Here is a 17,035-nt window from a genome sequence, read left to right on the forward strand (position 1 = left end):
TGGAGGGGGTCACTGAAACTTCCAGTCTATTGTTGTGGTTCAGTTGCTGAGTTGTGTCCAACTATTTGTGACCCCATGGACTGCAGCACTCCAGGCTCCCCTGTCCTTCATTATCTCCCAGAGTTTGTTGAAACTCATGTCCATTGAGTTGGTGATGTTATCCAATCATCTCATCCTCTGCCACCCGTTTCTCCTCCTGTCCCCAGTCTTTCCCAGCATCAGGGTCTTTATAAGTCTACAGCTGATCAGTTATAGGGTGATAACCTGGCTTGTGATCGACTTCTGAAGTGGGGGTGGGGAAATTTTGTAGAACTGAAACTTCAACCTGGGAAGCTAATGCTATTTCTGGGTAGAGAGTGTCAGAACTGAGTTGAATTCCCCAAGAACTGAGCTGGAGTCTGGAGAACTGGTTATTGCAGGTGTGGAAAAACCCTCACACACACACACACACACACACATTGAATTTGGGTCCCGGAACCCAATTAGGAGTTTTATACATCAGGACCAGGAATTATACCTTGAAATAATATAAAGAAGGTGAAAGAATAATTTTTACCGATTACTTTACACAGGGATGCTGTAAGCGCAATTCTACTTCTTTTTTTTTCAAGCCTCTTCCTCTCTGCTTCTCTGTATTCTGAGGCCTGGGTTGACTCACTTTAATCCAAGCCATAGGACATGGGAACTCATGCTCTAAGTCATGCATGAGTTGCACAAGCATGTATGCTTAGTCATATCTGACTCTTTGTGACCTTATAGACTGTAGCCCTGCAGGCTCCTCTGTCCATGGGATTCTCCAGCCAAGAATGCTAGAGTGTGGATTGCCATTTCCTCCTCCAGGGGATCTTCCCCACCCACCAGGCAGATTTTTTACTACTGAGCCACCTGCTCTAAGTCAATCAGCTTGTAAATACCCATTCATTTTTAAGGGAGTGGACACACTACCCCATAAGCAAACAGAGCCAGCACCTGAGACTTCTGAGTTCAGGGGATGAGTGTCTCCTGTGTGTCAGATCATCCCATGCGCTACCACCCTAGCTACCCAGTAACCCACTCTTATCCTGCTAGGATTTGCTTTATTAAACTTTTATTTCATCTAACATTGGGTCTAAGTGTTTGTTTTCCTACACCTGCCCTAAATTTTCATCACCTTTCCCTAGAAACCAAAACGGTATCAAAAAAGCATTGAATCATCAGGCCTGAAAGTTCTTCAACTGAAACCTCTAGAAGTGTGCTCAGGTTTTAGAGTTGATTATCACTGGGATTCTGATGCTAAAAAGAGATGCATCCGTGAGAATCTTGATATTCATATATTCAGAATAAGTAATGTCATGAAGTTATATCGGGGAGCTATCTCTGTTTTGAGAAAATTCTTTTCATAAATTTTAAAAGCAGAGACAAGGCAGTGGATGTTGGCCTCATTTAGCTTATCCCCAAATTTGCATCCCTTTAGAATGTAAGAGGAGAATTGGAGGATGTTAAACGATGGTATTGATTTAAGGACCATCTGCTACTAATTTGAGTCAGAGAGAGAAGTGTCGTAATTTTAGCACATACAATGGATTTGACCACAGCATTCAGTGCTGTATATTTATATCTGTATAAGGATCTTGAAATGTTTAAGTAGTCATTTTTCATGAGTATATTAATCAAACATTTTCTAAAGAAAAGAACATGGTAAAATGTAAACTCTTCATGTTATGTCACAGGATATATGTTTTAACAGTGAAAGAATCATAAGAAGTAATGATGATGTGTTATGATATGACATAAAATGGATCATTAATATGCTTGTCTGATAATTAATGGTTCTTTACAAAGACAACAAAATTGTCCACTTTTGGCAGAGATTTTCCAGGCTAGTTGATTAATTTAAGGAAAATAACTGTAATTATTTCAGTGGCATGTTTCCCACTGGTAGAGAGATGACCATTTGCAAAAATAGTCTTAAACAAAAGGCTCAGAGTACTCTTTTTATGTTTTAAGTTGTATTTGTGAAACGCAATCATACTCAATGATTGTTTTGTACCACAGTACAGGATATATCTCCCATATATGCCATAATGTTTCTGATTTAAAATATTCTAAATTTAATTCTAAATTAAATTATTCTTGATAAAATATTTAAAAAATTTTGTCTTGCTTGTGTATTTTAAGATATACTTACGGGTTATCCAATAGCAGTATTACGGGATTAAGTTCTTTCTTTGGTCTATAATAAGCCCTGAGAGGAACAATAAAATTATACAATCCATTTCCAGCTGTTTCAGCTGCAACTATAATTAGCTTATTTTTGAATCCATAGGCTTTTGCGTCCTCATAGTAGTTATGCTGGCAACTCTAGAGAGGAAAAATTATACACAGAAATACCATTTTTATACTCCACTAAAATTGGGTGAAAAAACTTAGGAGACAAAGAAATGTGAAATTAGTCCAATCCTAGTGAATCCTTTGTTTTCTAATCAATTTGGAAATAGTTACACATTTCTCTTCCTAATTCTCCGGCTTGAAGGTGTGCATGGACAAAACCAGTGAATTCCAGGTATGCAGCCTGATATGGGGGAATGAAAAGGCAGTGGTATGTGTGTACACACATTCTGCTGCAAAGAGCAACTTGCCACTAGATGACATCTGGGAATCAGTATTAAAGAATCATCACAATGTATATGTATATCAAAGCATCATGTTAAATACCTCAAATATACATAATTTTTATTTGTCAATCAATCATAATTCATGAAAGCTGGAAAAATAATCTACCTCTGACTTTCATTTCCAGAAATAGAGTAACATTATAATTAAGTAACTCTGCAACATTCCAAGAACTGAATACCAAAAGGATAGATATTAAAAGGGATTTTTTTCCTTAAAAAACAAACAAAAAATCTGTAATTGTCTAAAAGTGTACCTGAGCTGGCAAGATAATGATGTAAATATCCAAAAGTAAAATACTAATACTAACAATAACAAGAACAACATAATAACACATTACCAAAATGTGTTTCCTGAGGGTATTTTGCTACTTCCAAGGGAACTAGAATTTACTGGACTTGGCATTATTAAATCAAGATCCTTTTAAATAAAATTATCTGCCTGGAGAACTGCTTTAGCATTCTGGCTTTTTAACCTTTATGTCTTTACTTATGTTTCTTTTTATTTGGGGTGAGATTAGTTGATTCTCTGTGGATTCATGATCAACTCTGGAATATTCTCTGCCTTCATTCCTGAATAAAAGATTGCAAAACATTTTTTGGGAACAAGGTACCTCGAGTCAGCAGAATCAATAAGCAACAGAATTAGGCTCACAAATATTACGGACTTCCTTGTTACTAGATTCAGAATAGAAAATGAGCATGTTTACTACATTTAAGGAAATAGAAGAGAACAAGAGGATATTGGAAATATTCAGGTAGATGTTTAAAAAATTACAAATTACTCTAGTCTGGAATTAAAATGCAAATTACTCTAGTCTGGAATTAAAAGGCATCACAACTTTAAACAGACATTCAAAAAATGATTTAAATTGCACATTCTGTTCATCTGAAGGGATCAACTGCATGACTGGGTTGAAGTAATTATTCAGAATACAGGGAGAAGAGAGAAAGTAGTATGGAAAAAATTAAGATGTGTGAGAAGACAGTGTCTAATACACATTTAAACAGAATGTCTGAAAAAAAAGATGAGAATCACTATTCACGTAAAGATTGACTAAGGCTTTTCTAGAATTAATGAAGCATGCAAATCACCAGGTTCTGGAAACCCAATGAATCCTAATCCAAATAAATAAAGATAAATCCAGGGTTATACACATTGTCATACTGCAGGACAATCAAGACAAGAAGAAGACCTTAAAAGCAGCCATAGAGAAAAGAACTGTACCTACAAGAAACACAAATTAGAATGATGGCTGACTTCTCACCAGCAGTGTGCAGGACAGAAGGCAGTGAAAAAATCCTAACATGTTTAAAGGGAAAACAAAACAAAACAGAAAAAACAAACTCAGAGCCTGGAACTGGACACCCAGCCAAACTAGTCTTTAGGAAGGAGGACAAAATAAGGACATATCCAGAAAACTGAAATGGAAAGAATTTATCACTATAGGATTTCATTAGCAGGATTTCTAAAGCTGTAATCATGAAAGTGGAAAGATCAATCCAGAAGGAAGAATTAAGGCATAAGAAAGAACAGAGCACAGGAAATGATAAAGGAGAAGGACAGCAGGTCTCCACTGGAAGTACCATTGGAGAACTGTTAAGTATAAACAGGATCTGAGGCCACATAAATTTAGGTCTTTTACAAAGAGATCATGGAAGGAGAAGGTGCCAGGTCGGGGCTGAGATTATTAAGTACTTCATTTTTATGAGCTCAAGTGAGGAAAAAGAACTACTTTAGTAAATTTAGAAGCAGCATAATTAGCAAGAAAAAAATAACACAAGGATATAATATGGAATTTATTTTTGATAAACCTTGTCCAGGAAGGAGCCTGCTGATGCTCATGTAAAGCAGACTGGGCAACAAAATCCTTGCTCAGAGACTCCATAGATGCAGCAGGGTTGGCTGCCTAACCCCACCCTCTAATCGCAAAATGGGCACTCATTTGCAGAACAGACTACCACCTCCAACCAGACTCAGTTCAGCTCAGTTCAGTAGCTCAGTTGTGTCCGACGCTTTGTGACCCCATGTACTGCAGCATGGCACGCCTCCCTGTCTATCACCAACATCCAGAGTTTATTCAAACTCATGTCCATTGAGCAGGTGATGTCATCCAACCATCTCATACTCTGTGGACCCTTTCTCCTCCAGCCTTCACTCTTTCCCGACATCAAGGTCTTTTCAAATGAGTCAGTTCTTCCCATCCGGTGGCCAAAGTAATGGAGTTTCAGCTTCAGCATTGGTCTTTCCAATGAATATTCAGGACTGATTTCCTTTAGAATGGCCTGGTTGGATCTCCTTGTTGTCCAAGGGCTCTCAATAGTCTTCTCCAACACCACAATTCAATTCAATAGCATCAATTCTTCAGCACTCAAGCTTTCTTTATAGTCCAACTCTCACATCCATACATGATTATGGGAAAAACCATAGCTTTGACTAGACGGACCTTTGTTGGCAAAGTAATGTCTCTGCTTTTTAATATGCTATCTAGGTTGGTCATAACATTTCTTACATGGAGCAAGAGTCTTTTAATTTCATGTCTGCAGTCACCATCTGCACTGATTTCAGAGGCTCCCAAAATAAAGTCTGCCACTGTTTCCATTGTTTTCCCATCTATCTGCCATGAAGTGATGGGACCAGATGCCATGATCTTAGTTTTCTGAATGTTGAGTTTTAAGCCAGATTTTTACTCTCCTCTTTTATTTTCATCAAGAAGCTCTTTAGTTCTTCTTCACTGTCTGTCATAAGGGTGGTGTCATCTGCATATCTGAGGTTATTGATATTTCTCCTTGTAATCTTGATGCCAGCTTGTGCTTCAACCAGCCCAGCATTTCTCATGATGTACGCTGCATATAAATTAAATAAGCAGGGTGACAATATACAGCCTTGATGTACTCGTTTCCCTATTTGGAACCAGTCTGTTGTTCCATGTCCAGGTTTAACTGTTGCTTCCGGTTCTGCATACAGATTTCTCAAGAGGCAGGTCAGGTGGTCTGGTATTCCCTTCTCTTTCAGAATTTTCCACAGTTTGTTGTGATCCACACACTCAAAGGCTTTGGCATAGTCAATAAAGCAGAAGTAGATATTTTTCTGGAACTCTTTTGCTTTATCGATGATCCAGTGGATGTTGGCAATTTGATCTCTGGTTAGTCTGCCTTTTGTAAATCCCCTTGAACATCTGGAAGTTCATGGATTAAGTACTACTGAAGCCTGGCTTGGAGAATTTTGAGCATTACTTTGCTAGCATGTGAGATGAGTGCAAATGTGCGGTCATTTGAGCATTCTTTGGCATTGCCTTTCTTTGGGATTTGAATGAAAGCTGATCTTTTCCAGTCCTGTGGCCCTGCTGAGTTTTCTGCATTTGTTGGCATATTGAGTGCAACGCTTTCATAGCATCATCTTTCAGGATTTGAAATCGTTCAGCTGGAATTCCATCACCTCCACTAGCTTTGTTCATAGTGATGCTTTCTAAGGCCCACTTGACTTCGCATTCCAGGATGTCTGACTCTAGGTGAGCAATCATGCCATCGTGATTATCTGGGTCGTGAAGATCTTTTTTGTAAAGTTCTTCTGTGTGTTCTTGCCATCTTTTCTTAATATCTTCTGCTTCTATTAGGTCCGTACCATTTCTGTCCTTTATTGTGCCCATCTTTGCATGAAATGTTCCCTTGGTATCTCTAATTTTCTTGAAGAGATCTCTAGTCTTTCCCATTCTGTTATTTTCCTCTATTTCTTTGCATTGATCACTGAGGAAGGCTTAGTTATCTCTCCTTTCTATTCTTTGGAACTCTGATTTCAAATGGGTATATCTTCCTTTTCTCCTTTGCCCTTCGCTTCTCTTTTCACAGCTACTTGTTAAGGCCTCCTCAGATAACTGTCTTGCCCTTTTCCAATTCTTTTTCTTAAGGATGTTCTCGATTACTGCCTCCTGCACAATGTCACAAACCTCCATCCATAGTTCTTCAGGCAGTCTGTCTATTAGATTTAATCCCTTGAATCTCTCTCTCTCTTCTACTGTATAATCACAAATAACTTGATTTAGGTCATACCTGAATAGTACAGTCAGCTCCTGGTCTTGTTTTTGTTCAGGGTATAGAGCGTCTCCATCTTTGGCTGTAAAGAATATAATCAATTTGATTTTGATATTGACCATCTGGTGATGTCCATGTGTAGAGTCTTCTCTTGTGTTGATGGAAGAGGGTGTTTGCTATGACCAGTGCGTTCTCTTGGCAAAACACTATTAGTCTTTGCCCTGGTTCATTCTGTACTCAAGGGCAAGTTTGCCTGTTACTCCAGGTATTTCTTGACTTTCTACTTTTGCATACCAGTTCCCTATGATGAAAAGGACATCTTTTATGGGTGTTAGTTCTAGAAGTTCTTATAAGTCTTCATAGAACAGTTCAACTTCAGCTTCTTCAGCATTACTGGTTGGGGCATAGATTACTGTGATATTGAATAGTTTGCCTTGGAAATGAACAGAGATTATTCTGTCATTTTTGAGATTGCATCCAAGTACTGCATTTTGGATTCTTTTGTTGACTATTATGGTACTCCATTCCTTCTAAGAAATGGCACCAACCAGACTGATGCCACCTAAAGAATGGATAATCTAAGATGTCATAGACTAATCAACAACAACCAGAAACTTCTCCTTCTTAGAGACAGACTATCATCTTTTGGCTTTGAAAGTCTCCATTTCTCCTTCAGCAAGACTCACCTCTGAAAGCCTAGCTTTTTCTTGTATTAGGTTCCCTGCTTGGTAGTTTAGTCACTAAGTCATGTTCAACTCTTAGGACCCAATGGACTATAGCCCGCCAGGCTCCTCTGTCCATGGAATTCTCCAGGCAAGAAGACTGGAGTTGGTTTCCTTCTCCAGGGGATCTTCTCGACCCAAGGATTGAACCCACCTCTCCTGTATTACAGGTGAATCCTTTACAGAATGAGAGCCCGGGAAGCCCAAAAGGTCAACCTTGCCCAAACAGTGACTTGAACCCTGGACCCTCAGATTAAAAGTATGTGATCTACTGACTGAGCTCTCCTGGGCTCCCTGCTTGTGGTAAGTCACTCAGTCGTGTCTGATTCTTTATGACCCCATGATCTGCAGCCAGCCAGACTCCTGTGTCCATGGGGTTCTCCAAGCAAGAATATTGAGGTGGGTTACCATACCCTCCTCTGGGGATCTTCCCAACCCAGGGATTGAACCCGGGTCTCCTGCGTTGCAGGAGGATTTGCTACTGTGTGAGCCATCAAGGGAGCGCTGAATGACTAAACACACACAGAGAGATGGAAATTGAAATTTAATGATAAAGTTATCTCTCCAAATTGTAAAACCTATAAGCATAGAGCTGGGATTTTTATACCAGGTAACTCCAAAATTTAGAATAAAGGAAGAAATTCCTGGTTAGAATTAGTGGCACGTTTTAATTTCTGGGAGGTGGGGAGTTGCACATTGTCCTTTTTATGTGCTTTCTTATTCTTTAGGAAAATAAATTCTTACACAGGTCATGTCCAATGGCCATACTGTGAAAGAGATAAAAATGCCCACTTTCTTACAATGTTTCTGTTTTGGATGATTCCTCCTGAACATCCAGCCAGGAACCAAAAACAGTACAAAATCTTCAAAGAAGGAGTCATTAAACAAGACACTTCCAGTCTAATAGATAATGAATCTTTGTGAACAATACATAGACTACCTAACTTGCATCACATCAAGCAATTCCACTTTGAGACTTGAGGCAAAAATGCCTAGTAAAATACATAGAGCATATTTGGCCAAAGTGATCTGGGGAGGACTCTGGTTTATGGCCCTGACACCTTTGTTTTCCTTTTAAAAACATGACTGTTCAACTCCTCAAGTACATCAGTGGAGGGTAAAGCACTGGGGTAATCATTGCTGCTGCTGCTAAGTTGCTTCAGTCGTGTCCGTCTCTGTGCGACCCCATAGACGGCAGCCCACCAGGCTGCCCCATCCCTGGGATTCTGCAGGCAAGAACACTGGAGTGGGTTGCCGTTTCCTTCTCCAATGCATGAAAGTGAAAAGTGAAAGTGAAGTCACTCAGTCGTGTCGGACCCTTAGTGACCCCATGGACTGCAGCCTACCAGGCTCCTCCATCCATGGGATTTTCCAGGCAAGAGTACTGGAGTGGGGTGCCATTGCCTCCTCCAGGGGTAATCATTAGTGCAGTTAAAAAAAGTAAAATTCACAACCTTATGTATTACATTTACATTTGAAATATAATACTCTATAAACATATTTCAGTCAAAAAATTGTACAAAATTATTTAAATGCATGCAACTACACGATGCCATCATTTTATTTTTACAGAAAATAACAGCCTGAAGTGCTTACCTTGTCTAGTCTTAAGCAGCAAAATGGTACTTTTTCATGAAGAAGATGACAAAAAGTGGGTGAACTTCCTATGTATGGAGAGTAAGGTGGGTAGCCTTTAGCATATCTGTAAAACAATATGAAATACCTAAGTACCTTTAATAATGCAGGCAAAGTCTGACAAATCAGTTGTAGTCACATTCCTCACTTTGATAAAGTTAGATGCATTAATGTTTTGTGCTGCAATTATATTCTGATAAATAAACAATTTGGAACAAGGGCCATGGACAAAAGCTGACTCATCACATGATTTTGTGAACTAGTTTTCATATGTTTAAATGGCTGGAAAAAGTCAGAAGAGGAGAACTATTTCATCTCATGTGAAAATTAAATTAAATTTACATTTCAGTGTCCCCAACTGAAATTCTGTCATAATATGGCCACAAACCTCTTCAGAAACAGAGTTGAATTGTTGAAGCAAAGACCATAAAGTCTAAAATATTTACTAACTGGTCCTTTCCAATCTTCAGTTTAAAAGATTTAGATAGATTTTAGAAAATAGCAATGTTAATTTTATAAAACATATTTAAAGCAAAATTCATTATTATGATTTACTCTATCAATCTTCATGAGTCATGAATATTTTTTTCTTTTAGAAAAAAAGAGTAAATGGTTGAATGAACTATTCCATAAGGCCCACACCAAAACCAGAGTTATTCATGAAATAATGTTTAAATATTATCAAAAATACTTGGTTTGTTTATAAACTTTAGAAGATAGTCACCTGCACATTATGGCTATAAAGTTTTCAAAGTGAAGCTATCAAAGTAACAGCATAAATGAAAATTAAGAGACAAAATTCATGGACATCACCAGATGGTCAACACCGAAATCAGATTGATTATATTCTTTGCAGCCAAAGATGGAGAAGCTCTATACACTCAGCAAAAACAAGACTGGGAGCTGACTATGGCTCAGATCATGAACTCCTTATTGCCAAATTCAGACTTAAATTGAAGAAAGTAGGGAAAACCACTAGACCATTCAGGTATAACCTAATCAAATCACTTATGATTATACAGTGGAAATGAGAAATAGATTTAGGGACTAGATCTGATAGATAGAGTGCCTGATGAACTATGGGATGAGGTTCGTGACATTGTACAGGAGACAGGGATCAAGACCATCCCCATGGAAAAGAAATGCTAAAAAGCAAAATGGCTGTCTGAGAGGCCTTACAAATAGCTGTGAAAAGAAGAAAAGTGAAAAACAAAGGAGAAAAGGAAAGATATAAGCATCTGAATGCAGATTTCCAAAGAATAGCAAGGAGAGATAAGAAAGCCTTCTTCAGCGACCAATGCAAAGAAACAGAGGAAAACAACAGAATGGGAAAGACTAGAGATCTCTTCAAGAAAATTAGAGATACCAAGAGAACATTTCATGCAAAGATGGGCTCGATAAAGGACAGAAATGGTATGGGTTTAACAGAAGCAGAAGACATTAAGAACAGGTGACAAGAACACACAGAAGAACTGTACAAAAAAGATCTTCAAGACCAAGATAATCATGATGGTGTGATCACTCACCTAGAGCTAGACATCCTGGAATGTGAAGTCAAGTGGGCCTTAGAAAGCATCACTACGAACAAAGCTAGTGCAGGTGATGGAATTCCAGTTAAGAGATTTTAGTTCCTGAAAGATGATGCTGTGAAAGTGCTACACTCAATATGCCAGCAAATTTGGAAAACTCACCAGTGGCCACAGGACTGGAAAAGGTCAGTTTTCATTCCAATTCCAAAGAAAGGCAATGCCAAAGAATGCTCAAACTACTGCACAATTGCACTCATCTCACACGCTAGTAAAGTAATGCTCAAAATTCTTCAAGCCAGGCTTCAGCAATACATGAACCGTGAACTTCCAGATATTCAAACTGGCTTTAGAAAAGGCAGAGGAACCAGAGATCAAATTGCCAACACCAGCTGAATCATGGAAAAAGCAAGAGAGCTCCAGAAAAAACATCTATTTCTGCTTCATTGACTATGCCAAAGCCTTTGACTGTGTGGATCACAATAAACTGTGGAAAATTCTGAAAGAGATGGGAATACAGGACCACCTGATCTGCCTCTTGCAAAACCTATATGCATGTCAGGAAGCAACAGTTAGAACTATACACGGAACAACAGATTGGTTTGAAATAGGAAAAAGAGTATGTCAAAGCTGTATATTGTCACCCTGCTTATTTAACTTATATGCAGAGTACATCATGAGAAATGCTGGGCTGGAAGAAGCACAAGCTGGAATCAAGATTGCCAAGAGAAATATCAATAACCTCAGATACACAGATGACACCACACTTATGGCAGAAAGCAAAGAAGAACTTAGGAGCCTCTTGATGAAAGTGAAAGAGGAGAGTGAAAAAGTTGGCTTAAAGTTCAACATTCAGAAAACAAAGATCATGGCATCTGGTCCCATCACTTCATGGGAAATAGATGGGGAAACAGTGGAAACAGTGTCAGACTTTATTTTATTTATTTATGTTACTTTACAATACTGTATTGGTTTTGTCATTCATCACCATAAATCCACCACGGGTGTACATGTGTTCCCAATCCTGAACCCCCCTCCCACCTCCCTACAAAATCACTGCAGATGGTGATTACAACCGTGAAATTAAAAGATGCTTACTCCTTGGAAGGCATGTACACCTGTGGCTGATTCATGTCAATGTATGGCAAAACCAATACAGTACTGTAAAGCAAAATAAAGTTAAAAAAAAAAAAAGTACCAAAAAAAAAAAAAAACCCAGAGACATTACTTTGCCAACAAAAGTCTGTCTAGTCAAGGCTATGGTTTTTCCAGTGGTCATGTATGGATGTGAGAGTTGAAATGTGAAGAAAGCTGAGCGCCGAAGAATTGATGCTTTTGAACTGTGGTGTTGGAGAAGACTCTTGAGAGTCCCTTGGACTGCAAGGAGATCCAACCAGTCCATTCTAAAGGAGATCAGTCCTGGTTGTTCATTGGAAAGACTGATGCTAAAGCTGAAACTCTAATACTTTGGCCACCTCATGAGAAGAGTTGACTCATTGGAAAAGACTCTGATGCTGGGAGAGATTGGGGGCAGGAGGAGAAGGGGACGACAGAGGATGAGATGGCTGGATGGCATCATCAACTCAATGGACATGAATTTGAGTGAACTCCGGGAGTTGGTGATGGACAGGGAGGCCTGGTGTGCTGTGATTCATGGGGTCGCAAAGAGTCGGACACAACTGAGTGACAGAACTGAACTGAAGAGACAAAAGAAAATTTAGTGGAGGTAAAGTTCTTTTACCCAATATGAAAGCTCTTTTTTGATGAAGAAAATTTATCTTTCAAACCAAGAAATTTCAAACCTAGTTAGAACTATTTTTCATACATCATTAGCTAAGACAGTAAAAAGGAGAATATTTTGCAAATTTAGAAGTTGACAGTCTCCTCTATTACTTCAATGTCTTTTCCATTTTTCTAGAAATAAAAAATATTCAACCTCTCAATTTTTCTGAAGTACATGTAAAGAAAGAATTTCTATCACAGCACCATTTCTAGAAATATACTGGTGGTCAAACTGTTCCTTCTTACTGTCAAATATTTCATAAATCTATTTGAGTGTTATTAATTTCTTGGAGAGTGAAATTGTCTTCTGTGGCTATGTCTAAGTTTCTTGTAATAGATATTTGAAAGTGTGAAAGATTAATAGGAGGAGTTTTCTACATTCCAATTATATTTCAGTATATTTTAGTTCAGTTCAACATTGACTGAACTTCTATTACATGAAAAATATTAGAAGTGCCTGAGTGATGTTACCATTACCACTAGGACTAGTACTATACACCTAATAGTAATTGATACTCACTGAATGCTTACTCTGCACAAACAATTGTTCTAAGTACATTTCTCCATTATCTCAGTTAATCTTTGTATGAACCCTATTTACAGATAAAGCATTGTAGGTCAGATGATTTTAAACAAAGCCACTTGTACACAACCAGTATAAAGTGAAACTGCCAAGGGATACAAATTCCTTTGGACTCCACTGTCAAGACAGTTGAACACTGTGGTTTCCTTAAGAAATACCAACATAATACATGATAAGACAAGTAAACAAACCCTACTATAGGCTAAAATGTGATCAATAGCTTAAATATTGATACTATTTATTATGGAACCTTAGTTAAATGAACTGTAGTTCATTTATTCATTCATTCAAAACATTATTGATGCATATTAAATAAAAAAGATTGCTGAATGCTGAGACAAACAAGAGCTTAATGGAAGAAGCTGCATTACATGTTACTAAATAATTGATTGAACTTCAATATGGAAGTAGAAACACAAACTAAAGGTAAAAGGCACATTATAATTTAATAAAAGCATTTTTACTTATTTTTAATAAAAATGAAAAATACAAACTATATCCTTAAAGAAAAAAATGTAAAATGTGATATATATTTATCATGGAAATACTGATATACATATTTTTTTCTTTAAGGATAAAGGCTAACATAGAGAAAAATGAAGCTGTAAATAGCTGTTGAAGCCAGAAATTCAAGGGTTTAGAATACTTTATCATCAAGAGAGATACTGGCTAGTAAGAAGAGTGTTTTGACAGAAGAATGTAGGACTGATTCTGGGATGTCCAGAAGGGAAGGACATTCGTTTTTCACGGCAAGCACAAGTCCAGTAACCCTTACAAACATACTCCAAGTTCGAGGACATTTCTTCATCTGGTGTAGTTTCATCTTCTGATTGATCACTTAGAAGATCACATGTTTGAATTGATGACGTGTCTGCAACCTCTAAAACAGGAGCAATGCTGGGTCTTCTGACTTCTTTACTTCCTTCTGTAGGAAGAGACAGGGTAGGGCCACTTGCTGATCTGCAGCTTGTGTCTTGCAAGTCTATGGCCACAGTACCTGGAACAATGAGAAATGAAAATCCATCAGAGTGTTTGCCGCCTAGGGGACTGGCAATCATTTAATGATTAAAGTGAGATGAAATGCAGTCAGTAAAACCAGGAAATATACTATGCACTGTTTACCCTTTAATCTCAAAAGTGATTTACTTCTTTTTAGTTTGAGCATTTCTACCCACAGGGATAAAAAATTTTGTATTTGGGCAAAAGTGTATTTGCTGCAACTAGGTCTACAGTATGAAACAAGATTTGTGAAATCATGAAATATTTAGACATTTAAATTTTTAAAATCGTTTAAGTTTATATTTATTTTAAATTAATGAAATTTTTTGGTCCATTTCACTTTTATCAATTTCTCATTATATCTTTTCTCCTTATATTGTTGAGTTATCTTTCTTTTACTGATTTATAACTACTCTTTAATATTAGAATAATTAATGTTTATATTTATTAAGCCCTTCTCTGTGGTAAGCACAATTCTAGGCACTCAAGATATTCAAGGAATAAGACAGACAATGTTCCTATGCATATGGATTTGTCTTTAAGATAATCAAATGGACAGAGAAATGGAAAAACTAATTCTCAATAATGCTAAATACCATGCAGAAAATAAAACAGAATTACGTTATGTGATGTAGTATAGTGGGGACAGGAAGTAAGGGAGAGGATGAACTTTCCACCCAGTGATAAGATGCTATACTCTGAAATCATTACATTTGATTTTTTGATATAAAAAGAAAATCATGAGCACACAAGTCATGGAAATGCCTTGAGGCAGTAATTCAGAGGGAAAAGAGATACCCCCATATTTATGGTAAATGGAAGAAACAAATTCCTCTGAGATTTTTAAATAACATTTAAAAATTAGTATAAACATCAATTTATGGAAAGTGACTGTCTCTCCCTTTCTGGAGAAAAAATCAATCTAACGGATGACTGACACGATATTTCACAATCACTGACTTCTTATATGTATTTATGGACAGCTGACCATCCTTCAGAAAGCCCTGAGTCTCCATTTTGTTTTATTTTTTGAAGCAACTATTAAAATGCTCTCCATTTCCTTGAAACTTCTGTCTGATCTTACAACCTTCTTCACTGTAAGAGCCTGAGATTTCAAAGGGAGAAAAAAACCTCAGGAGTTTTAACATCTCTTTCTTTGTATCATGGACAAAGAAGTCAGCAACTGAATTCTAAAAACCTCCGAGAAATACCTTGCTGCAGGGAAAGACTGAGAGCAGGAGGAGAAGGGGGTGACAGAAGACAAGATGGGTGAATGGCATCACCGACTCGATGGACATGAGTTTGAGCAAGCTCCGGGAGTTGGTGATGGACAGGGAAGCCTGCTGTGCTGCAGTCACGGGGTTGCAAAGATCAGACATGACTGAACAACAACAACACAGAAGGGATTAAAATAGGCAGTGTTTCTGAATATGAGAGTTGATAGAACCAAGACTAGGGAGACCATCTGAGTTCTCTATCTGGATATTTCTCAATATTGAAATAAATGTGGGACTCAAGATTCAGAGGCTAGGACCTCTGAAAATACTGTACATGACACTCAGATTAGAGGGAGCCTGGTGTGTCTGCTCTTAATGGGGAAGACTCCTTTGAGGGGCATGACACAATGTGTTTAAAATGACTGTGCCTGAGAAGACAATATGATGACCACCATTTCTGAGCAAAGGTAAAAGTGACTGGCATCAGAAACTGTACACTCCAGTAACTTTTTAGCACCACAAATAAGGATTAATTTATAGTTCAATCCATCTTGGGAGGGAGATGAGGATCCTAGAGAAAATGAGATTAACTTTTCCATTAATTAGGTGAGTGGATCTGATTAAACATTAAATTTTATAAATTTGATTCATCAAAATAAAACCGTATATGATCTGCATCCTAATATTATAAATTAAAATCCACATTTATGACATTTATCCTCTGCAAAGGACCACACTGCATAATTCAGAGGGAAAAGTGATCTTTTGAAGTAAGTTTATTTTTTGTCTTTTGAAAGAAAGCTATCTTTCTATTGAAGAAACCCTTCAATTCCCTATCTTCAACCAAGTAAACAAGAAAGCTTCAACAAACTTTTCACCTTTTAATTCGGTTTGGAAGGAAAGAGATACCCCCATATTTATGTAAAACTCAACCCTACTTGTTTTGAGAGTTAAATCCCCACCTACTTCTCAAGGAGCCATGGTCTCTGAATTTCACCCCCTTCCAAATATGTTTGTCTCCACATCACTTCCAACTACCTCCTTATCATCTTCCTGCTCAACACAGGAAACTTGGTGACTTCCTGATAATTCTGCCCACACTGATATTTGGCACCAAGCTGAGTATAGGGTGATGTGATTATGAGAAAGTCAAAATTTAGCAGGGAAGACACAGTTTTAAAAGCAGTTACAATTAGAGAAACAATATCTTCTTTGAACCTTTCCTTCCCCTAACAAAACCTGGCTCTTCTCTGATATCTCTCCTTGCAATTCTGAAGGTTGCAACACCAAAAGAGTGCCTGTGTTTTACTAGTGGGGAAATACCCTCAAAGTTCTCACTGCTTCTTTCAGAGCATTTTCCCTCCACTCCTTATGATATCCCAGCTCTGTATCATTAATCTTCAGAGTCCATTACCCACTGTCTTTCACTGTTTTCCTTGTACACCAACCCTGTGTTGACTTAACTAGTTTTATTTTGTAACTTGACTTACAATCTTATATTAGCTTCAGGTGTACAACACAGTGATTCAATGTTTTTATAGATTATACCCCATATAAGTTATAAAGTATTGACGATATTCCTTGTGCTATACATTTATCCTTGTATCTGGTAGCCTGTACCTCTTAATTCCCTTCACCTATTTTGCCACTCTCTCCACTGCTAACCACCAGTTTCTTCTGTGTGAGTCTGTTTTATTGTCAGTTCAGTTCAGTTCAGTCACTAAGTCATGTCCGACTCTTTGTGACCCCCTGGACCACAGCACTCCAGGCCTCCGTGTCCACCACCAACTCCCGGAGTTTACCCAAACTCATGTCCATTGAGTCAGTGATGCCATCCGACCATCTCATCCTCTGTTGTCCCTGTCTCCTCCTTCCCTCAAACTTGCCC

The 17,035-nt window shown here is 37.9% G+C and overlaps 1 protein-coding gene across 1 annotated transcript in view; it reads right to left on the reverse strand.

The window, feature by feature from the left end:
• Positions 1 to 17,035, reverse strand: part of KCNT2 (potassium sodium-activated channel subfamily T member 2) — a 1,342,824-nt gene that overhangs the window by 997,382 nt on the left and 328,407 nt on the right. The window contains 3 exon segments of the mRNA XM_040262901.1: positions 2,168 to 2,340; positions 9,002 to 9,107; positions 13,715 to 13,928. Of these exon segments, the coding sequence (XP_040118835.1) occupies positions 2,168 to 2,340; positions 9,002 to 9,107; positions 13,715 to 13,928 (493 nt within the window).

The sequence above is a fragment of the Oryx dammah genome, unplaced genomic scaffold (genome assembly GCF_014754425.2).
Source record: "Oryx dammah isolate SB20612 unplaced genomic scaffold, SCBI_Odam_1.1 HiC_scaffold_21, whole genome shotgun sequence".
Lineage (NCBI taxonomy): Eukaryota > Metazoa > Chordata > Mammalia > Artiodactyla > Bovidae > Oryx > Oryx dammah.